Source organism: Pinus tabuliformis, chromosome 3_1, assembly GCF_031772625.1.
Source record: "Pinus tabuliformis cultivar Carrire ecotype Pingquan chromosome 3_1, CPIR1, whole genome shotgun sequence".
In the NCBI taxonomy this organism is placed as follows: domain Eukaryota; kingdom Viridiplantae; phylum Streptophyta; class Pinopsida; order Pinales; family Pinaceae; genus Pinus; species Pinus tabuliformis.
Window position 1 is genome coordinate 979,204,399 of NC_142301.1, and position 24,545 is coordinate 979,228,943.

Consider the following 24,545-nt stretch of genomic DNA (forward strand, 5'->3'; position numbering starts at 1 on the left):
CTTGTATAAGAACTGATTTGTATGCAATTATATGAATCTTATTGTTAATGTGTTGCATATGTTGTTAATGTTGTCACCGTCTGTGTCGACTGCTCTGCGGGACACCAGACAGACCTTTCTCTAAACCTTGTTATATCAACTGTCACATTCGTCTCGGACTGATCCGTGAGTGTTGTTTATGTTGTGACTGTCGCATCTATGTCGACTGCTCTGCTGAAAGCTGTGCATGTCACTTGTGTGGTGTGTTCCTAGCAAAGTTGGGACTGATCCCTTTCAACCTAGAACTCACCTTCACCTTCCTCCCCCTTTGAAGTGTTGGAACCTCTCATACTCATTCCTTGACTCACTGCATCAGTCACACCCTTGCTATTGACAGAGTTATCTTACTTGCCTCTGTGCGACATCGCGGTCAAGGCATTACCTTACGACCCACTACTGGGACTCCTACACCAAACGGTCTGAGGTCTAATTGGGACTTCTTGCCGGGGAGATCCCCTTGACATGTTGGCGGCCCAGCACCGTTAACATTTCTGGTGCTAGAAGGAGGGCCTGATGACAAGCAGTGCCTTCTCATCCAGTATTGAACCTTTGCATATCTTCATGGAATCTTGCATTCTTCTTCCCTCGAGGTGTTTTTCGAATCGTGAAGATGTCTCCATCTCGAGGAAGCTTTTCAATCTCTTGTCCACTCACACGTATGATGGTGAAGGTGAAGTGGCCTAGCCTGAGCACTTACATAACTTCCTTTCCATGATTTATGAGGAAGATGAGTTTACTAACAAACAGGTCAGTCTGTTGCTTGCATTCACACTTTGTGAATCTCCATTTTGTTGGGTGCTCAGCCTACCGGCTGACACTGTGCACTCATGTGAGCACTTCTGTGATCTTATTGAAGACACATTCCATCATTTTGATCCAGACCATCTTGACCAGAAACTGTTACAGCAACGGAGGGCTCCGCATGAATCCATTATTGATTTTTAGCAGTGCTTCCGTGACTTACAGTTTCAAGCTCTGAAGAGCCAGATGAAGTTCGCTTATCTTTGGGACTGGTTCGAGTAATGCCTTAAGAAATATGCTCGTCCCAAGAGAAAGATTGATGTCAAGCCTCGCTCAACCTTCTTCATTGATGGAATTGCGTAATCCCATGTGGGAGCAGGCACTGTCTCAACGGACTGTCCGCCTCCCTCTCATTCAACAGTTCCACCATCGCCCATGTAAGAGCCGTATATTCAAAATATCAGAATATGTAATTTAAATGCAGAATTTAAATAATTTATCTAATGAATACCTACCTGTCTGCTCTGCTGCAATTCTTATTCCCACTGCGTTTTTTCGGTTGCGTTACCAAAACGGCCAAAACCTCCCTACCGAACTAGGTACAACCTAGGTACTCAGTCTCATAATGCTTTCCAATCGAAGCAATCTGGTCCCCCGTGCCCAAAAACTCTAGTACTCCTTCCTATCTCCTTCCTGTCTGTGCCTGTGTGTTAAAATTGTTCTCCTTCCTCCCTTCAATACTATGCTCCCAAGCAGCAAAAAGATCCCCCTTTTAGTCCTACTCCCTTCTCCTTTTATTTCTTAGAACCATCGCTTATTTATCTTTCATTGTCTTCGTTGTGTGCCCCCTATCTTATTACGTGGCTCCTTACCATGAATTAAAGAGGGAGTCATGATTTATTGACACTCGTCACTTACGTAGTATTTTTGTGATTAATATTTATTTAATATTTTATTATATTATAACTTTTAATGTTTAACCTTTAGTATAAAGTTACTTCTTTTATAACAATATACTCCTTTTAAAACTTTAGTAATTTAAATTTAGAACCTTTGGATAATGTTCTATGGTTACTTATTATGATAACGACACACTAAAATACATATTCTAGTGTATTATTTTTGTGAGTTAGATATTTATTTAATATCTTCAACAATTACATCATTTATCCTCTACTTGAAATGTCTTTATAATTTAATATGATTACTAGTGCAGTGTAGGCGACGCATGCATGTGTAGCTATCATATGCATGCATCGTCTGCATGCTAATAATTCACATTTCGTTTATACTGGTAGATGGGTCATTACATACACTCCTTCAAAAAACTTCGTCCCGAAGTTAGGTTTTTTATATAATATATTAGTAATTATTTAATGATTAATATAATTTATGTTTAATGTGAGGACACTATAAAAATTATGTTTTGAACATTTATAGGTTTTCAACTTTAATAGTTATACCCTGTCTCAGTTGGGTTCCCAAGCTATTCCAAAATCATCCTATCCTTCCTAATCTCTTCCGCTCCCATCCTATCCGTCCTCTACTAGAATATGTCATGGCGTCAGTTACACTGATCTAACCATTCATAAACCTCAAGGGTGATAGCGTCGACTATATCAACCTGATTTCCCAGTAGGCATCCAGTAGTGATCATCACACGTCTAGGGGAGCGTGATTTACACAGTCCTCCCATGACTCCAGGTTTTGGAGGATAAACGGTGGGCAATACCTCCACCCCTCCTAGTGGGACTAGGGTCAACACCCTATCATGAAATCTCATTGAGCCTTAATTGTACTGAAGTTTTTGTCATCACGTGGTCATTTTGGTAACAATGCTATCTGCAATGTAAACACTTGTCCATATATTATAACATATGCATCAATATATATAAAATAAACAGTTTCTGTATAGCTCATACATGTTGTTATCTACAGTATAACATACTTGGTCATGTCCTGCTCATGTTATTGGCTTTCATATTGAAATTGTAATCATTCTTTTATTTCTATCTCATTAATCATATCAATATGCATAAATGAAACAAAATTATAGATATCTTAATTCATATCATAATTCATGATTTAGATTTTATAGCAAGGTTAATCAAATATTAAACTTCATCTTGGTATCCATAATTCAGTAAGGTTAATTTAAATAATATATTTCATCTTGGTATCCACATACTAGTAGAATTAAGCAGATAACATATACTATATTTCAGTAACATAAAAAATTCACTTTTATATGTGATCCTTCCAAAATGGTTTTGAGTATCTAATTTAAAGTAAAGTAAATATATACAAAATATGGTTTAAAGTTCTTCAAAATTAGCACAAGTTGGGGTATTTTTGACATATGATTTATGTATCTTCCCAAGTAGCCAATCCAGGGCTATACTTGTCCCACTGGACCTTAATTTGGTCTACCAGATGATTCCTAATCTGTCGAACCCTACGTTCCAGTATATACTATCCATAATGGTTCGACCAAAATGATTCCCTCGTCCGATACCTGCAGTTCCTTCCATTGAAGGTTACGAGATTTGTCAGCTATGTAATGCCTTAATACAGATATATGAAATACATTATGAACTTTATGCAAGTGAGATGGCAGTGCAAAACGATAGGCGACAGGCCCAACTTTTTCCAAGACTTTAAATGGTCTGATAAATCAGGGTGACAACTTTGTCCCTTTTCCGAATCGGATAGTGCTTTTATTTGGTTTGATGCGGACAAAAACTTGATCCCCTACTTCATACTTCCTATCAGTTCTATGAGCATCATCATAAATCTTTTGTCTATCTTGTGCTTCTTTTAACCGTTGTCTAATTTGTTTTACCTCTTCCTCCATCTCTTCAGTTAATTTTGGCCCTACTATCACCCAATCTTCTAACCTGTCCCAACTTAACAGTGTTCTGCAAGGTCTACCGTATTGTTACAGATCCATTTGGGCACATCACTCCCATCCTCTAGATCAGTGTTTTAGGGCTCATCAAACCCTAATTTCAGTTGCTACATGCCCTAAACAAGTCAACCTTTTGAATGCCTCTTTCCCAAATAGTTTCATGGCCTGAAGACATCTTGAAATGACCTCTAGAGGGACCAGCGTAGGTAGGCCCATGCAAGGGTGTGCTACAGAGCAGTTAAGTCCATGCCAGGGTGCTCTGCAGAGCACTTAGGCCCTCTTTAACCTGTGTTGGGCGAGTTTGAGCAAAATTCACATAGGGTTTGGAGAATATTCTTATTTTCTGGAGCCTTCTAGAAGATTCCCACACTTATCATCTCTTATGAGTTCGAAAATGGATGAAGAATGAGTTAAGATACCTCCTATCCTCTCATCCCTTCCTCCATGGAACTAATTCTAAATTTGGAAGGCCATTCAATACCCTAATTGATGACAAAAACTCCTCCATCTCCCTATAAATTGAGCACTCATCTAAGTGATCAAGGGCTAGACTTTGATGAATTGTAAAGAGATAATGTTAGTTCGAGAATTGAGACTATTGTAAGTGTCGTTATGCTGTCGGAATGTCATTCTTATGATGTGATGTATATGGAACCAAAGTTGGAGGACTGACTTCGAATCAGGTTTCATGGTTCCTTCTATTCAATAAAGTATTTACACCTTTTTCCATATACTTATCTTGATATATGATGCTTATATGTGTGAATGTATCTGATTCCATTTACTTGTAATCAATAGATCTTTTGCTTTGATTGGTTCTTTGTCTTTTGTTGATGTTTACAGGTACTTCTCAAGTGTGTTAAGTACAGGAAGGAGGGATAGGACCGATCCAAAGGAGACAAGAGGAAAGTGAAAGTACAAGTAGGTCCTCTCATTTTCTTTATCTTATCTATTGTTTATAGAAAAAGGTTAAAGTGCTTTAAATTGTTGTTCTAGATATGGCTACTTATCTAGGGAATTAGTATTTATCCATAGCTACAAAATTCTTCATAACAAATTGGCAACTCCACTGGGGAGCGATCATCATTCCAAGTAGCTTATACACATCCTAGGACACTCTAGCATACCTTACTTCCTTTCATTGATTGTATTTCAGCCTTATTGAAGTGAATTTTGGTCAAAAACTGTGTTTACTTGCCTCTTGAAATGGCTTACTGTCACCAGCGCAGGCTTGTGAGGGACACAGTGTGCTGCAGAGCACCCTTGGCTTAGGGACAGTGCTCTGAAGTGCACTGTCTCCCATTCAGGGCTGCGTTGATCCTCCTTGGGTCAGTTTTCCACCTTTGGATAGGGTTTTTCACCAAATTTCTTCTGTTTGATTGCTTGTTGAATGATCAATGAGTGTCATGTCTCTGAAACCAAGATTGTATCTCCTTTGCTAGCCCTACTTTGACTTGATTGATTAATGTTTCTTAAATGATTTCTTTGTCATTATCGATTCATCGTCAAAGTTATATTATAGTCGATTAATCTTTGTTCGAAAGAAAGTGTTGTAAAAGTCTTCTTTTCCTTCAAAACAGAACTGTCGTAAAGTCTTCGTTCTTGTAAAAAGATTGATTGATTGTATGTGCATTAGTTTCCTTTTTGTTCATCATAACATTAAGGGAATCGAAAAGAAAAACTTGCATCATGCATTGAAAAAGTTTGTGTGTGCTCATAGGAATAGTTTAGGGAAATTGCATTAGATTGTGCTCTTTTCTCTTTGATTGAAAGAAATTTGATTGTTCTATCCCTATTAGCTAAGATTTTCATTGTTAAATTGAATGGAAAGAATGTTTATCATATTAGTTGCATTCTAGGAATTGAAAATACATCACGTGGTGAACCTTGAAAGGCAAATTCTTAATCAAGATCAACTTAAAATTAACATCAATTTACCTAATGGAGCATTGTCACCTAACGAATAACATTTAGAGGTTCTAGGCTAGAGATGTGTTCCAGCATCGTAAAACATAGCAGCTATTGCTAACTTGTCTACAATACATCCCCAGTGTGATATCTCATTCCATGTACGTGAATATATCGTAGCTCATCCACGTCCCTTCGGGTATATAGGGCGATGTTACAGTATGTAAAGTATTTGGGAATGCTCTCACTGTGCGGTTTTGCATTAGACAACGTTAATACGGATTGGGCCTCCACGTACTTTCAAGTAGATATGGGAGGACAACACTAGGTTGCTATCCATCCTTAGGTAACCGAGTCGGCCGCCTTGTACACTGTGATACACCGAACACAGCATTCGGGGAAACTGCCTGCTTGTACTTCTTGGTTTGCCAGGAGGTATTTTGCAGTTCACAATTGCTTGATAAACCTTTTGCCTAGCTTAACCCTTTTTGTTTATTTCTTTTCTGTAATAAAATCAATCAGCGATCATGGAGGAAAATCAACCCTTACCCCGTCGTCCGCGGAGAGCGACGAGTAATCCACCTTTACCACCCGAAGCTACACCTATTCGGTCAAAGCGGTCTCGCTTGACTGGATCCAGTACTTCACAAGCATCTGGTTCTTCATGTGAATTACCAAAAACACCTATATCGGTAAGTATTGTGACCCCAGTTACTCCTATGGTTACTGGTACATCTGTTACTGAAGTGGAATCTCCACAATTACCTGAGGAAACTAGAACTGAATCTAGTGAAACGGTAACCCAAGTTGTTCAACAACAAGTTGATTCTCAATCCAAAGTTGTTCAACAAGAAATTACTTCTGAACCTGAATCTGTTCAACTAGAACTGGATCCTAAACCCATCATTGTTCAATCAGAAGTTACTTCTGAGCCAAAAGTTGTTCACGAAGCCCAACCTGAACTTGTTCTTTTACCAGAACATTTGGATCTTGAGGTGGAACAATCAAAAGTTGTTACCTTACCGGAATAAGATCAACCGGTAGATCCTCAGACATTCGTAACTGTCGAGACCTCCTCTTTACCTCAGCAACAACCAGAAATCTATTACGAACCAAACGGTGAAGTTCTTCCACCTGGTTTGATTTCAATAGAAGAGGAACCTGAGGTAGAATCACCCAGAACTCCATTCCATTTTGGAACTAGACTTTATCTGTATCCTCATACTCCTCATTTCACTACTCCTTTTGATCTTGATTACTTTCAGACACCTGTTGATTCGTTAGGAAACTTATTTGGACATTTGACTATGGTAGAGTCAACATCCCAAACTGTACCATCTGTTACGGCTACGGCAGAATCTTATGTCGCAACCTCTTCGATGTTTACTACGACACCTGAGTCACACTTGTATGGTGTTCCGTCCATCCCATCGAGTTACCAATATTTATCGGGAACCCACTCAGGTGTTGCTTCTAGCCCTTGGTCTTCACCAATGTCCTCTACTGAAATTTTATCTGGTTCCTCATTTACGGGTACCGAACAGCTGAACCCATCGAGTTCACATCAAGTTGGTTCATCTAGTTATCGTCCTCTGTATCCGCTTCACACTGGACTACCCCCATACGGAGAATAATATGCATATTCTCCTTATCCTCCTTATCTGGGGGGCAACCATATGTCGGTATGCCATCGTCTTTCGGTCAGCCTGGAATCACTGTTTATCAGTGGCAGCCAACCATGCCCATTCAACCTAGGCTTGTGTATCCATCACAACCTATGCAAGCTATCTCATCCCTACCTACAACACCTGTTGTTACAACGGTGCCACAGTCACAAGCCCAGATTGTTGTATTGCAACCTGAGACCCCCAAGTTTCAGGTATACAGATCTAGCCTTCTCAGGTGGTTTTACAACAACCACTTGTGTCTGGAGCCCAACAACTTCAAGCTAGTTTACCTTTTACTGGAATGACCCAGACTTACACGGGTTTAGTGTATTCACAACTTGGTCAACCTTACATCGGTGGGCAACAACAATCGTTGTACCAACAACAACAGCAGTTGATTCAACAGCCTTCGTAGCCCCAATATCAACAGCAACAATTCCAACGACACCAACCTCAACATGGACTTGGACAACAAGCTTATGCTGGGTTCGGTCAGCAACAAGTTTATCCAGGCCCTGGTCAACAAGCCTATGCTGGGTTTGGACAACAACAAATTTACCCTAGTGCACAACAACAACAACCTTACACCGGATTTGCTCAACAAACTTACCCATATCAAGGTTACCAGCAGCAGATGCCTTATGCTGGTATGCAAAGGCCCATTGCCCAGGCAATTCCATCTTACCCTGGATATGCTCAACCTAACCTCAATAGACAGTTGCCTTCATTGTGACACTTGAGTTACCAGATCTAAATCGGCTCACCAATGACCCAATTCTTTATGCACCTTGGTGGCCGGTGATTCCTCATAAGTTACCTTTTGATATTCCGAAATTCAATGGAAATCCTGGAGAAGACCCATCCAACCATGTCATGACTTTTCATTTATGGTGTTCATCAAACTCCTTGAATGATGATTCTGTTAGACTTCGTCTTTTCCAGAGAACGCTTACTGGTTCGGCTGCGAAGTGGTACATCGAGTTACCACGAGCTTCTTTCGATAACTTCACTGCTTTAGCTACCACATTTTTAACCCACTTCCAGTTACCCATACGATATGAGACTGGAATGGAACTATTAACCAACTTTAAACAAACTACTGCTACTCATATCTTTGATCATATTCATGAGTGGCATCGTCGTCGTCAAATGGTTAAAACTTATGTTCCTGATCAGCTTCTGGCTGAGTGGTTTATAAAATCCTTGCTGCCATCTATCACTGAGGATGTGTTGAATAATTGAGTTGTCACAAAAGAGCGAGTGATTGCTCGTGCCCGATATTTGGACTTGATATATACACAGTCTGGCACACTCTACGACAAGATCCCGAATGCACCCCGACCAACTTTCACTATTCCTCCTCCGCCATCTAGTAAGGACTCTCATGCCGGTGATGGTGTGATTGGTTCTTCGAGCACACAATCAGCAGGTAGACCATCTGGTCAAACATTTGCCATTTCCAATCAAACTACAAATGCACCTGATAACACTCTTACTTCTGAAATCAATGTCGTGTCATCTGACAAGGGCAAGAATGAAAAGCAACCAAGAGGTAAGAAAAAGGGGGAAAACAAGAAGAAACAAAATAACTCCCCTCAAGAGAAATCATCTAATTCCTCTTCTTCAACTGGAAAACCTCGTTACCCGTGTTTGATTTGTAACGATGAGCATTTTATGTGAGATTGTCTGCACCGCTCTAAAGTCTCAAAACTTCTGAAGACTTCTAATACATCTACGGTATGGACTGATCCTTTTCCAAAACTGAAGACAAATATGGTTGCTACAAACCAAGCTTCCACTTGCCAAGTGCTTATGTTATCCGCCTCTAAGCAGCAATATGATGTTTTGGTGTCAACACGAAGTAAAGATTATGGAAATCAATCGTCGTCGTCGAATAACCAGGCTGATCGACCTAACCCTTCGACTACAACTTCGAATGATCCTATTCCACCACCTATTGCACCAGAGTTAACAATAAAACTGCCTAAGGGAGTTGTACACAAATCAACATTTAACCCTCGAGCTCGAGTTGCACAAAACTATAACATAGTAGAAGATTTGGCTCAATCACCTTCTACTATGTCTACGCTTGAGGTGCTACAAAACTGTCCCTCCCAAAAGCAGGCTTTGTTGTTAGCAATTGGTGGAATCGATCCAACTGATTCCAATCTTGTGGTTTTCAACCATGCGGGTTATACGCCACAGTTACCAGCACAATTAGCATTTCTGATTCAAGTAAATGCCTTGAATAAACTTGTTCATCGAACCATTATTGACGAGGGGGCATCTACTTGTATAATGTCTATGAGTTGCTGGAAAACACTTGGTTCACCGCCGTTGTCACGTTCACCAACAACATTAAAAGCTTTTGACGGTCGCACATATACGCCTTGTGGAATATTGAGTAATCTGCAAATTGAACTAGGAGGCAAAACGGTAACAGTTGAAGTTGAGGTAGTTGACGGACCCCTTGACTACAACATTTTGCTAGGAAGACCGTGGGTTTATGCCATGGCTGCTGTGGTTTCAACATACTTTTGTATGATTGCATTTCCTCATAAAGGTGGAATCATAGTTATCGACCAACTCACCTTCTTCGCCTCTAGTTCACAGGTTACTAGAAGCATTTTGTTGGTACACGGACCCCCGCTATCTCTCCAAAACATTGGTGTAGGTCTCTTTAAAGACTCTTCCCTAATGGGTACTTTTTCACTACCACCACCATCAAATTTGGCGGAAGTGGCAAAAGTTGAGACTTGCAACATGATATCTTCCACTTCATCTGACTTAAGGAGGATTACCAATAGTTTTGAAGTTGATAGTAGTAATGAAATCATGCCGCTAAGCCCTATTGAGCTAGCATAGCAATCAATCTTTCTGGCTTGTGCGGCGAATCCAAATCCATTTTCGTCAATTGTATGGGTAGATCGTTCATTAGAATTTGGTACTTCTTCCGATCCTTTTTCACGTATATTTTCTACTAATGAAGGAATCGTCCAATCAATGATGATGGAAGGAGAACCATGGGAGGATTATCATCATCATTCCCATCTTCCAGATCACATCGAAGATTATTCAAATGAACTTAATCATCCTTCAGTTGTCGATTTCCTTTCGAATTTTGTTTTCATAGATACAGTAGATTCTGAGCGAAACTTGTCAAATATTGAAGAAACCATTTCTGTAAATATTTCGACCAAACCTAACATTGTAGAAAACATTCATGTTGGCAAATCTTGTTCTCCATCAGAACTTGATATTTACCATGCTCTTTTTCGTGAATTTCGAGATATATTTGCATGGTCATACAAGGAGATGCCAGGTATAGACTCTAGTATAGTTGAACATGAAATCAAAATGTATCCTGATGTCAAACTAGTATGACAGCGCCTTTGACCTGTTTATCCAAAGAAGGCTGCTACCATTAAGGCTGAAGTTGAAAAACTTTTGCATACTGGTTTCATTTACCGTGTTCTTCTTACTGACTGGGTTTCCAATATTTTTCCTGTCATGAAGAAATAAGGGACAATACGAGTGTGTGTCGATTATAGGGATGTAAATCAGGCTTGTCCAAAAGACAATTATCCCACTCCCTTTATCGACCAGATTATTGATGAATGTGCTGGATGTGAAATATTCTCGTTTATGGATGGTTTTTTCGGCTACAATCAAATCAATATCCGCCCACAGGACCAATCTAAAACTGCTTTTATTTGTCCATGGGGCACATTCGCTTATCGGAAACTCCCATTTGGTTTGAAGAACACAGGGGCCACATTTCAAAGGACAATGAACTATGCCTTCCATGACATCAAACATATTGTTCAACCATACCTTGATGATTTACCTGCTCATTCATGAAAGCGGTCCGATCACCGCAACATTTATGAGCTATATTTTTACGGTGCCGACACTATAAAATACGACTCAATCCACAAAAATGTGTGTTTTGTGTTGGTTCTGGTTGTTTGCTTGGATTCGTAGTGTCTAAGGAGGGAATTCGACTCAATCCATTCAAGGTTCAGGTAATTCTTGACTTGCCTCCACCTTCAAATCTACTTCAGTTACAGAGACTCCAAGGGAAGGCTAACTTTCTGAGGAGGTTCATTCCCAATTACGCTGAAATGGCTAAAGGATTTACTCGTTTATTGAAAAAGGGGATACCCTTCCACTGGGATCAGGTTGCGCAAGCTTCCTTTGATGCTCTTAAAGATACATTGATTAGAGCCTCATTAATGTATTCCCCGATTACGTTGAAATGGCTAAAGGATTTACTCGTTTATTGAAAAAGGGGATACCCTTCCACTAGGATTAGGTTGCGCAAGCTTCCTTTGATGCTCTTAAAGATACATTGATTAGAGCCTCATTAATGTATTCCCCGAATTATCAAAACGACTACTTCTTGTATCTCGTCGCTGCAGATATAACCATTGGAATGGTTTTAGTCCAAGAGGAAGATGGGATTGAACATCCTATATATTATTTGAGTCACAATCTCAATGATACAGAAAGTAAGTACTCTTATGTCGAGAAAATAGCTTTGGCAACTGTTCAAGCTGTACATAGATTTCGCCATTATATCCTGCTCCGGAAAAGCATTGTCATTTCGGATTGCAACCCTATGACATATTTTGTCACGTCAATTGCTGGGGGGCAAATACTCAAAATGGATAGTCATTTTGCAGGAATTTGATGTGGAATTCATCAAGTCCAAATCAAAGAAATCTCTAGTTTTCGCTGAGCTACTTAGTGACCTTCCCTCGACTTATCGATTCAACATCAGAACCATCAATTCTAAATGAGTCCCTGTTCCTGATTTCGTCATCTGACGCGTGGTATGGCGATATACTGATTTATCTCCAGAGCCAAACTTTCCGGCCTGATACCTTTCGCTCGCAACAGCGACGTATCCGATACCAAGCCAAAGATTATCTGATCGTTGGCGACACTCTTTACCGTCGTGGTATCAATACGATTTTACAAAGGTGCCTCACTCATGAGGAAGCCGAGAAAGTTTTGAATGATTGCCATTCAGGTGCTTGTGGTGGACACTTATCTGGTTATGCTACCGCACAGAGAATTCTTCGTGCTGGTTACTTCTGGCCTAGTATATTCAAAGATTGCATAATTGCCGTCAGAAGCTGTCACGCATGCCAGATCTATGACCATAAAGCTAGATTACCACCTGCACCATTGCATCTTGTCGTCGTTGTTGGACCATTCGCCAAATGGGGCATTGACTTCATGACATGTAACCCCACCTCGGCCGGGGGGCATGGGTACATTATAGTCGTTGTTGACTATTTTACCAAATGGGCCGAGGCGATGCCAACATTAAACAATAGTGGCGAAACGGCTGCTCTTTTCTTTTTCAACCATGTGGTTACCTGGTTTGGTGTACCACAGGCTATAGTTACAAATCATGGGTCGCATTTTCACAATCACATGATGGCTGAGTTGACTGCTAAGTTAGGACTTTCACATGATAGTTCTACCCCTTATTATCCGCAAGCGAATAGACAAGTTGATGCCATCAACAAAATCCTGAAGCGAATGCTTCAAAGAATGATAGGGGTTCATAAACGAAACTGGCATTTAATCCTGTACTCTGCCTTGTGGGCATATCGAACCTCGGTGAGAAATGCAACTGGATTCACACCCTTTCAATTGGTGTATGGTCTAGAAGCAATCTTGCCGATACAATGTGAAATTTCATCTCTCAAACTCGCAATTGACCTGTACCCGACACTTCTAAAGAAGAAGCGCGTTTCTTGGAACTTATCCATCTGGATGAAACCCATCGTGAAGCTGCATTGGCTAACGAAGCGCACAAGAAACGAATCAAGGTGCAATATGATAGAAATGTCAAGCCTCGCATCTTCTCAGAAGGAGACCTGGTCTTGCTTTACGATCAGGAAGCTAATAAACTAGGAGCAGGAAAATTTGAACCACTTTGGATGGGTCCTTATATTGTCAAACGTGTTTTGGCAAAAGGAGCCTACGAGTTGGTGGATTATGATGGAATTCCATTGTCACAGCCCCGAAATGGGTTGTATCTCAAACGTTACTATGCTTAATTGAGTGTAGTAAAAATCATTGTATATACGCTTTAATTGCATGTGTGTGTGTCAGTGTGTCTTTTAGAGTTTTTATGTGGTTAAGTAATCCGCTTTGCATTTGTTGCAGATGTCAAAACCTTTGGAACCATTTGTTGGTTACGCCGATGGTGCTAGTCATAGTATGCAGAACCTATCTTCTACAGCATGGGCCATTTTCGCTCCAAGTGGCGAGTTAGTGAGTTTTCAAGGGATTTGTATCGGTCGATCGACGAACAATATCGCTGAGTATAGCGTGTTGATCGAACTTCTCTCTGATGCCATTTCACTTGGCATTCGCCAAATCATCATTAGGTTGGATTCACAACTCATTGTACTACAACTAACAAACATTTATACTGTCTGAAATCCAACAATTCTTCGTATGTTCCTTAGAGTTCGTCTTTTGGAAAGACATTTTGAGTACATTCAATATCAACATATTTCCAAAAACTTTAACACATTAACCGACTCATTAGCGAATTATGTGTTAAACATACATTTGTGACACATGTAAAAGTAAATTTTCAATTCACATCATTAGTTGAATAATATTGCATATAGTCATACACATAAAAACTCTAAAAGTAAAAATAGATAGATGTTTTAAAAGTTTTTACAAAATTTGTGTCCAAGACACGTTTGGTCATCTGACCTAAAAACTCAAAATGCATGCAAAAACATCCTAAGTAGACCTAGTGATGCTCGTGATAACAAGTCACAGCCAGAGCTATCATGCGCAAGAGCCGCATCCAACGGCCTAGAACACCAATAGTATGGCACTACAGCCTCATAGGTAACTCCTCAATCCGGACATCCAGAATACCAAGGTTTAATCCCTCCACATGATCCTGCAACTCTGCCAAGGTCTCGGCCAAATCCAAATCCTGGAGAACCATTCTCTCGATGTTTATCCTCGGTGGCCCACCTGCCTCCAATTAGTGCCTCATAGGTCGAACAGTACCCACATCTACATGAATGAGAACGATTTTAGTTTAGTCTTGGAAACATTAAAAACACAAAAACACGTAGAAACTTGAAAATCAAAAACATTTTGGTCAAACAATTTACCTATAGCATCCCATTGAATGCCCACTGGTAAAATCAAATCTGATCTCCACGAAAATCCATCCCCGAGTATGGATGCTCCTCAATGATAATGTGTTGTCGACCAAACCAACTAAAGAATGCAGTGGAAAAAATGATTTTTGACTAACCCGCATGTCTAGCCATCAATTCAACCCACCTCTGCATCCGTGGATCTCTAATACCAGCTACACCCAGTGTTACATGTTGTGGTTGCATCAATGGAATTCCGGTTAAGATCGAACCATAGCTAAAATTCTTCGTCTTACCACTTTTTACCTTTGTCAATTGTTTTTCAGTGAAGAAAGTACGGCCTCAGACCAGTGGAATACTTTTGGCTCAAGACACTCTAGCGCATATTGCATATATGATCTGTTCGCTAGATGAAGTGTCACATTGCCAGCCAACTTTGCGATAGTGAAAAGGATAGTTCTCAAAGGCAAATCACTTACATCCCTAATGATTATTTTCCCATCCTTGCTAGGTTGAGTACCTGGCCAACAAAACTGTTGAATGTAATCCTTCACCGATTCACCTCCATGGGCAAGTCCTGAAAGTAAGATGGGGGCACCTTGCCTCAACAGCCCAGTAAGAAAGTAAACATCATCGATCATAATAGGGACCACTTTGTCCCCTATGTGAAAACCCTGATCTGTCGGATCCCATGCATGAACAAAGAATTGCAATAGTTCTATTTGTTGCCTCATTCCGGACCAGTGTTGAAAATATCGGTATTGGCAAAATATCGGCGAGGGTCCAGAAAATATCTTATCGGCGATAATATCGGCGAAAATATCGGCAAATATCGGCAAGCATAAAAAATAATTTTTTCAAATTTTTAAATGCCTATATTTTGCCGATATTTTCAAAATATCGTGATATTTTGCCGATATTTTCCGATATTTGCCGATATTTTGAAAATATCGCGATATTATCAAAACAGAAAATATCGCGATATTTTCTCGGCGATATATCGTTTTGCCGAAAATATCGCGATATTTTCGATTGAGCAACCCACAGTTTTTTAGGGCCTCAACTATACCTGGATTATTTAGGGCAATCATGTCTTGTTCTTCATGCTCTCTTTCTCGCCAAGTAATAGACATTCTGATCCGATGAAAGCCTGAAATCAAACCATAAGCTTAATTAGGATCCTTTCCATGCAAAAAACAGGACAAATTTTGGAGCAAACAAGTGAAACAAGTTTGGGAAACTCGCCCAGCACAGCCCATGCAAGGAGACAGTGCACTACAGAGCAGGCAGCCTTCTATCTGGGTGCTCTTCAGCGCATTTTTTGACATGCAAGCCTATGCTGATCCCAAGGCGAAAAAATCTAACCCTAGAGGCCCCAAAAAACCCTAAAACTTGCATGAAACAATAAAAGAATGACATGAAAAGAAAGAGGAGGGGTAGATCTCCTACCTGGTCCAGACAGCACGAGAAATGGTCCACAGAATCTCTCACAATCAGCTGCTGAAGTTCGAGGTAAAAAACTAGCCCAGAGCACAAAACTGAATGGTAAATATTAAATGGTAAAAATGACATGGTAAATACTTGTTTTATGTTTATTTCATGTTCATTAATTGAATAAACTTTAGTATTTACCTATTTTTACTCATGAAACAGGTATGTTTAATCCATTTGGTGGTGTTTTGAGCAGGTTTTACAACTAACTTATAGAATTTGACGTGCTCGATTGTAAGTTGTATCTTTGACCACAGAGCATACTTTTATCTCTTTTTTGAGCTCTGTTAAACATCGAAAAAGGAACCCCCTTGGAGTCCTCTTTAAGCTCTTTTCAGACTCTCTAAATATGAAAAGATTGTCAAGCGCTTATCCTTTTCAGCTCGTTAATGGATTGGAAACGACATCTACTCAGTATAAGTTTAACCCTTTTTCGGGCTGAGATAGATTATTTACGAAAAAGGAATACGTTGACCAAACATGGTCAATAGGTTCTCTCTCGTATTGTTTTACGCTTTTTCGGGCTTGAGAGACAAATCTACGAAAAAGAACTTGTGGAGTTTTCTTTTCGTCCCTTTTCAAACTCTCTAAACATGAAAAGGACCGAGTTATCATTGTCGTTAAACTCGTTAAAACATCAAATAGCGACAAACTTGTCGATCATGACAAGACCAAGTTTCACCTTCTCTAGACTCGTTAAAACATCACATAGTGATGGATTCACCCAAAGGGTGAAATTATACAACAAGCATATGTTATCCTCCTCAAGCTTGATAAAAAATAAAGAGGTACTGGTCAACAATGACTGGGGAAAATGGAAAAAGGGGTAAACCACTTTTGGTAGCAGGTCGCTCTTGAACATGACACTTTCACTTCATCACCATGACTATTTGGGTTGGGTTATCAGCTTGATGGTTATCATACCGTTGGTCTATCATACCATCCATCACTTTGTTTTGGGTCAATGCTACCAATTCATTTCAGTGTCGCCGACATGTTCAAGAGAAGTCATTCAGTCAAAATTCATCCTTTGCAATACCATAAACCTTCATTTTCATGACCGCCATTCCTGAACCTTGTGTCGTCAGTCAAATTCCGTCTCCAAAATCATTACACTCGTTTCGTGTCGTTGATGTGGGATACATCAAGGCCCTCCTATGACGAGTCGCTTCTTGTCGACATCAACACATTATCCAAGAAGTTGACTTAGAAACACCCTTCTAGTACCTTGAGGCTTGCATACATCAATGGTAAGTTTCTCGCTTTCGGCGATAGGTTGACATCACTAACCTTCGACCAAAAGACTTTGTATGGTGTTCGACATCAAAACATCCATTCACACCATGCAGAATGTACTGCAGTACCTTGAGGATCATTATCATTATCAGTGATTTCTCTCGCGTTTGTTAACGGCTTACATCATTGGCTGGTAATCAGACGGTGTCTTCCCATGTTCGACTTCAGATCACATATTCACATGGTTAGACTTGTACTTGAGCGAACGATTAAACGAGATAGAAGACCCCGGATCTAGTTTCATCCATCCGGGCTGCGATTTCAGAAAATGTACCAAATCATTCGTATAATGACTTTACATTGATGGTCATTCCGATCATGGGTCTATATCTGTAGACGACTGTCTATGTACTTGTAATGAAAGTTTATATGCTGAGCATGGGTATGCCTTCCCTCAGCAATTCATGAGAAAATATCATGATATCATGTATTGTAATCGATGCAGGTCACCAACCACTTCGGAACCTCCTCATCACATCGTAAAGCATTTCACTCAACATTAACATTTTTCAACTTCATGCTTTAGGGGGCAGCTGTTACAGATCCATTTGGGCACATCACTCCCATCATCCAGATCAGTGTTTTAGGGCTCATCAAACCCTAATTTCAGTTGCTACATGCCCTAAACAAGTCAACCTTTTGAATGCCTCCTTCCCAGACAGTTTCATGGCCTGAAGACATCCTGAAATGACCTCTAGAGGGACCAGCGCAGGTAGGCCCATGCAAGGGTGCGCTACAGAGCAGTTAAGTCCATGCCAGGGTGCTCTGCAGAGAACTTAGGCCCTCTTTAACCTGCGTTGGGCGAGTTTGAGCGAAATTCACATAGGGTTTGGGGAATATTCTTATCTTTTGGAGCCTTCTAGAAGATTCCCACACTTATCATCTCCTATGAGCTCGAAAATGGATGAGGAATGAGTTAAGATACCTCCTATCCTCTCATCCCTTCCTCCATGGAACTAATTCTAAGTTTGGAAGGCCATTCAATACCCTCATTGATGACAAAACCTCCTCCATCTTCCTATAAATTGAGCACTCATCTAAGTGATCAAGGGCTGGACTTTGATGAATTGTAAGGAGATAATGTTAGTTCGAGAATTGAGACTATTGTAAGTGTTGTTACGTTGCCAGAATGTCATGCTTATGATGTGATGTGAATGGAACCAAAGCTGGAAGAGTGACTTCGAATCAGGCTTCATGGTTATAATTCTTCCTTCTATTCAATAAAGTATTTACACCTTTTTCCACATACTTATCTTGATATATGATGCTTATATGTGTGAATGTATCTAATTCCATTTACTTGTAATCAATAGATCTTTTGCTTTGATTGGTTCTTTGTCTTTTGTTGATGTTTAAGGTACTTCTCAAGCGTGTTAAGTACGGGAAGGAGCGACGGGACCGATACAAAGGAGACAAGAGGAAAGCGAAAGTACCAGTAGATCATTTCATTCTCTTTGTCTTATCTATTGTTTATAGAAAAAGGTTAAAGTGCTTTAAACTGTTGTTTTAGATATGGCTACTTATCTAGGGAATTAGTATTTATCCGTAAATACCAAATTCTTCATAACACGTATAATGCTTCAAATGGAGGCATTCCGATTGAACTGTGGTAGCTGTTATTGTATGCAAATTCAACTAAGGATAAGTACTTTTCCTAGTGTGATTGTTGATCCATAACGTACATCTTTAACATATCTTTTAGTACTTGATTTACCCTTTCCGTTTGCCCATCAGTCTCAGGATGATAAGTTGTACTTAAATTTAGTTGAGTTCCTAAGGCTGATTGCATACAAGTCCAGAATCTTGAAGTGAATCGTGAGTCTCTATCTGATATGATCTTCTTAGATACTCCATGATATCTGATAATTTCATTTATGAATACTCGAGCTATGTCAGCAACTTCGTAAGTATCTCTTACAGGAATGAAATGAACGTTTTTTGTTAATTTATCCACCACAACTAGAATGGCATTGTGTCTTTGTGGAGTGAGAGATAGTCCGACGATAAAATCCATAGAAATTATCTCCCATTTGGTCATAGGAATGTCGTGAGGTTGCAAGAGACCTGATGAGTGACAACGATTAGCTTTCACTTGCTGACATTCAAGACATTTTGCAACGAATTGAACGATATCGTGTTTCATGCCTGTTCAGAAGAAGAGTTTTTTGGTATCAGTATACATTTTCTTTACCCCGAGATGTGCACAATACACTGCTCTGTGGGCTTCCTTAAGGATGGTGTCTTGGAGATCCCCATTATCAGGAATATACATCCTTCCATGAAATCGCAAGATTCCATCATCTTCTAGTTCATACCCCTCAAACTTAGGTTCTTTTGACTTTTTACTATCAAGATTAAATCTTACCTTTAAATACCAGCTATCTCTTATGAGATGTTCTAGTACTTGTTGCCTTAAGTCTACTTTGATAGGTATGAGGAAAAATATTTGAGATCTTCTGCTTAAAGCATCTGCGACTACATTTTCTTTTCCTTTAATGTAAGATATTCCAAAGTCATACTCACTTAGGAATTCACTCCATGTGATAGCAACAGAAATCAGCAAAAATAATCTCGCTGATTTGAATTAGAAAACAATGAATTAACGCAAACAAATATATGCTAGGATGATACCCAAGTACACATCAATTGAAAAAGTCCTCTAGTTTCCCCATGTTTCTGTGTAAAAAGTCAAAATCCAGCAAGCTAGGCTTGCTGACTTTTTGCAAAAAACCCTAAAACAAATGCAACTTAATATGCCTATATGAGTATACCGATACAAAATCCTAGAAAAAGGTTTCAGTTTTTTTCTGAAATATGTGTAAAAGAGAGAAGATCGGCAAGGTAACTCATGCTAAAAAGCACAGAGTTCACCTAGATATAACCTCAAAATGTCCAAGCGATTCGTTTGTAATCTAATCTATGTAACCACTAATGGTTGAAAATTGAAATTTTTTATGCGTTCGTTTTTCATAATGATTAAAACAAGTGAATGAAAACGATTAATGCCTTATAATCGAATTGATATGAATGATAGAAACTAAGTAGGTAAAACAAAAATTACTTGAATCCTACCTGTTACCACTCAAACTCTCGTTAGATGGAAGCATCCTAACCACGGCAGAAGATCCTAGAGGAAACTACTAGGAAAGCCACCCAATATCACCTCAATGGCCTTGCCTCTCACTTTAAACCTAGGAAATGGGATCTTCCTAGCATAGGGTAATGTCCCTAAAGTCAACCTAACCAATATATTGTAGTATGGGAGTAACAATTAGCTTATGTTGATTATTAATGTAATCAACCCAACAATTCAAAATTTCCTTAATCAATGTGAATGAGATGTCATGCAAAGAGTGCAAATTGATTATTTGAGTCAATCCCAAGTGTGTAAAATCACAATGTGCCACAATTCAAAAATTGTTACAAAGTGTTGCACATAGACTTGAATAAACATTTTATTAGTATCCAACCCTTTGCAAATGTGATCTTCTACCCACTCTCTTTTCTGGAACATAAGCAGATCTCATGATTATGCAAAAGATGTGCTATAGTTGTGTCCTATGCAACCTATTTGGTTATATGAAATATTAAATCAATGATTCATTTTACAACAAAAATGAATAATGGTAAGGCAACCTAACACAAAATCTCTCAAAAAGTGTAGTCAATTCAGTATCACAAACCTCTTCACGACTTGCCAATAAGAACCGGAGAATACTTGGGTCTGATTCATTTACATACTCTTCTCCCTCTAGTTGTTCACCCTCAGCTTCCACTATTGCTTTGCACTTGGTTATTAGTTCTTCAACAGATTCTCTAATAATAGCCACTGACTTTGCTGCTTTTATTTGCCTCGGAATTACCTTGCATAAAAGATCAATCTGCCAAGAGGAAACAAGCAAAGGAATGTATTACAGATCATATTTGTGTTAGTATTTGGGTTAAATCTCATTTATTGTAAAACCAGGAAATAAAAACAAAGAAATTCCCTAAGAAGAATTACACAACAAAGGAAATTAATTTATGGAGAATGAAGAATGTTAATAAATGTTCAGTTAACACTAAAAATTACTAAATCCTTCCTGTCCCCTTGTATAATCCTAAACATCATCTAGTCATGACTGAAAACAGAATATTTGAATTCTAAAAACTTGGCTACTACAATCTCAATATAATATTTACAAATTAAAAGCAAGATCAACTATTATGTCCTTATTCCTCAACTTTTGCAAATTTACCAAAAAAAAAAACAAATAAAACACTTCAATGTGATTATCCATATTCAATAATAGTAAAGCTCAAAATCCCAATAATGGGTCTAAATGTAGGAATAGCTTTCAAAGTGGCAAGGACGACAGGAAGAACTTGATTGGTTCACCAACAAAGATCCAATAGTGGAATAAGCAATTTCGCACAGAGTTAGGACATTATAAAAGATAGCTTGCAATCTGAGATTATGAGTTTGTTTATGTTCTTTTCCTCAACTGGACATTATTGCCCCTCATATTATATGAGGCTCACACTTGTGATTTTTGTTGATTTTTGTGTAGCATCGGGAGGTATTCCCGCATGCCTAAGTCAGCCTAGAAGAAAAATGAAGAATTAAAATAAAATTTTCATTTTTGAATGACAAGTCGGCCCATAAAAGTCAATTCGGCCCAGGAGGGTGAAGAGACTTGTCACTTGGGTTATTTCACCCCATTCAACTAGTATAAATAGATGATGTGACCTTTCATTTTTCTCCACCAAGCAATAGCAAGTCTAAGCAAGGAGAAGTCTATTTTGGAGATCATTTCTGTGTCTTTTATCTCTCTCTCTCTTGGCCACACATGTGAGGAGAAGATCAAGTTGTTTTGGGCCAAATTGACCAGAATTTGACCAAGCTCTTTGACTGAGGATTGACTGCAGATTGCTAACCACAGGAGGGCTGCACATGCAGACTGCTGATGTAGTTTTGACCACAGTTTGACCAGCCACAGGCCACACATGCGAGTTTGACTGCAGGGCCAAACTTTGAACGCAGACTGTAGTTTGACCAGCATTGATATTTAACTGTTTTGACTGGTTTAACCAACATTGACTTGCTGGATACTGACCAAGTTTGACTGATATTTTTGACTTGGATTATGGACATAGATTTGTAGACAAAATTGTTGATTTTGTAAACCTCGCTGAAGAATAATTTCTCCTAAAGAAAAGTTGTTGGGTTTTCTCCTAAGGTTGGGTTTCCCATGGTAAAATTTGTTGTCTGTGTTGCGCATGACTGTCTTTCTATGATCTTTACTGTTTCCGCTACACTTACTATTGATATGTTTCTGAAGTGCAATTGCTCAATGATATCAATGACATAAGAAAGAATATTGTGTGAAAATCATTAGGAAGTTATTATCTGGCATAAAATTGTATTCTACTGTATATCTTGTAGATGAAAGAGCAGCCATTAAAGTCGGCGTAAGAGACAAGTGTTCAACAGCTTGATTTTTTTGGGGGATCTCTTACCAAAATGGCACCAAGTCTCAGAGTTGAAGACAAGTTAGATGGTGCCATCTGTCATGTCCCTTCCTAAATTATTTTGGAACAGTATTAATTTCTACATTTTGGGGCCAATTTTGGAGGTGATGGGGGCCCATTCGATTTTATTAGGAGGCTAGACTTAGCAGAGGTTAATTTGATGTGGTTAAGTATATGTGGGGGGCACCCATACTAGGGGAATATGCATTTCCTAGTTCGATTTGCATGGAGGGGAAATCGATGGTTAGGTGAGGGACCCACGATGAAGGGAAAATGGAGGGAAAAGTGCTCTAAGAAATCTATATAAGGAAGGTAGCTCTCCTCATTTGGACATCTTATCTTTTGACATATTTTACTCAATCTTAGTTGCTCGAGCTGCTTAGCCGGGTTACTATGTTGTTTAGCACACGAGTGTCTCCGAGCAGAGATCTCAACCCTTGCTTCGATGGACTTTGAGTGCCAGCCCTAGGAGGGAGTTCTTCTTCATCTCAGTTCGTAGAAGTAGCAGGGAGACGAGTTACAGTAGTTGTAAGTCGAGTATCAGCGGCATAGGGATTTACAGCAGCGCGGGGATTGCACAGTCACATCGTGAGGTACTCCGGGAAGTTGGAGAGATGGTAGCTAAGGGGAATTTGGGCCAAAATTTGGAGGTCAACATTTGGCCAATTCGTTTGTGGATTATGCTGGGTATTTGGTGGAGAGGCCGTGGATAACTTCCTGTAATTTTCTGAGCACTGGAAGTGGGGTTTCCAACAACAGACAACACAATTTCACAAGGGTAGTGCAGGGCACCATTGCAACAGTTATTTGTGCCATCTGGGCTTGACATAGTACCACCTGGGCTTGATCACGCTTGCCATTGAGGCAAGCCCAAGGGCACCACTTCCACATTATTTTACTTTTCTCCCATATTATAATAAAATGGCTCAGTTGTTGGTTATTCCTAGACTTTTTATGAGTGTGCACTGAATATTTCAATTTTATGGTGTTGTTTTTATTGTTTGCTTTGCATAGCAATACTTTTCCTAGTTTGGAAGAATCCACCATCAACTTAAGATCTTGGAAGACCAGGATACTACTTTTCTTGGAAGAAAATGAGCTTTAGTATCATGTGAAGAAAGTCATTCCAAAACTAGAGGGAATTGGGGAGAAAGCCAAGTATTAGAAGAATAAAGCCAAGGAGAAGAAAATATTGGTAGATTCCATAAAGGACCACTTGATTCCTCATGTTGTTGCATTGAAGACTACCAAGGAAGTAGTCTGATGCTTTGGTAGGATAGTATGAGAGAAATAACACTAGTAGGAAGTTAACCTTAAAAAATTGTCTCCGTAATGTCATGATGATTAGAGAAAATTTTGTTGTCTCATATCTTATAAGAGACTCCCACATCAAAGATGAGCTTGTAGCCATTGGAGATACCATTGATGATACAAAACTTGTTGCAGTGACTCTCAATGGATTTCCCTCCTCATGGGAGCCATTTATTTAGGGAATTTGTGCATGAAAAAATTGTCCAAGTTTGATAAGCTATGGACTAATTGGGTTCGAGAGGAGACCAGATTGTTGCCCAGGAATAGCTTACAAAATCCGCACGATGAAGAAACTCAAGTTGTTGCAGCTCGCACAAGGAAAAGAAAAGGAAGAAGGAACTCTGGAAAGTTTGATAAGAAGAATATAGGTAGAAGACCCACTCATGTTCAGGATAAGAAGAAGAAGGATATGTCAAAAGTCAAGTGCTTCAATTGTCGTGATTTTCGACATGTTACCCACCATTTTGCAAGTGATATCCCTAGGAGAAATGTTTTCTCCAAGATGGTCCTCAGCCGGCA

General features: G+C 39.4%; 1 protein-coding gene across 1 annotated transcript in view; it reads right to left on the reverse strand.

The window, feature by feature from the left end:
• LUT1 (Cytochrome P450 superfamily protein) overlaps window positions 1-24,545 on the reverse strand; it is a 286,615-nt gene that overhangs the window by 177,405 nt on the left and 84,665 nt on the right. The window contains exon 3 of the mRNA XM_089412345.1: window positions 20,888-21,085. Coding sequence (XP_089268471.1) covers window positions 20,888-21,085 — 198 coding nt within the window. The remainder of the gene's footprint in view (window positions 1-20,887; window positions 21,086-24,545) is intronic.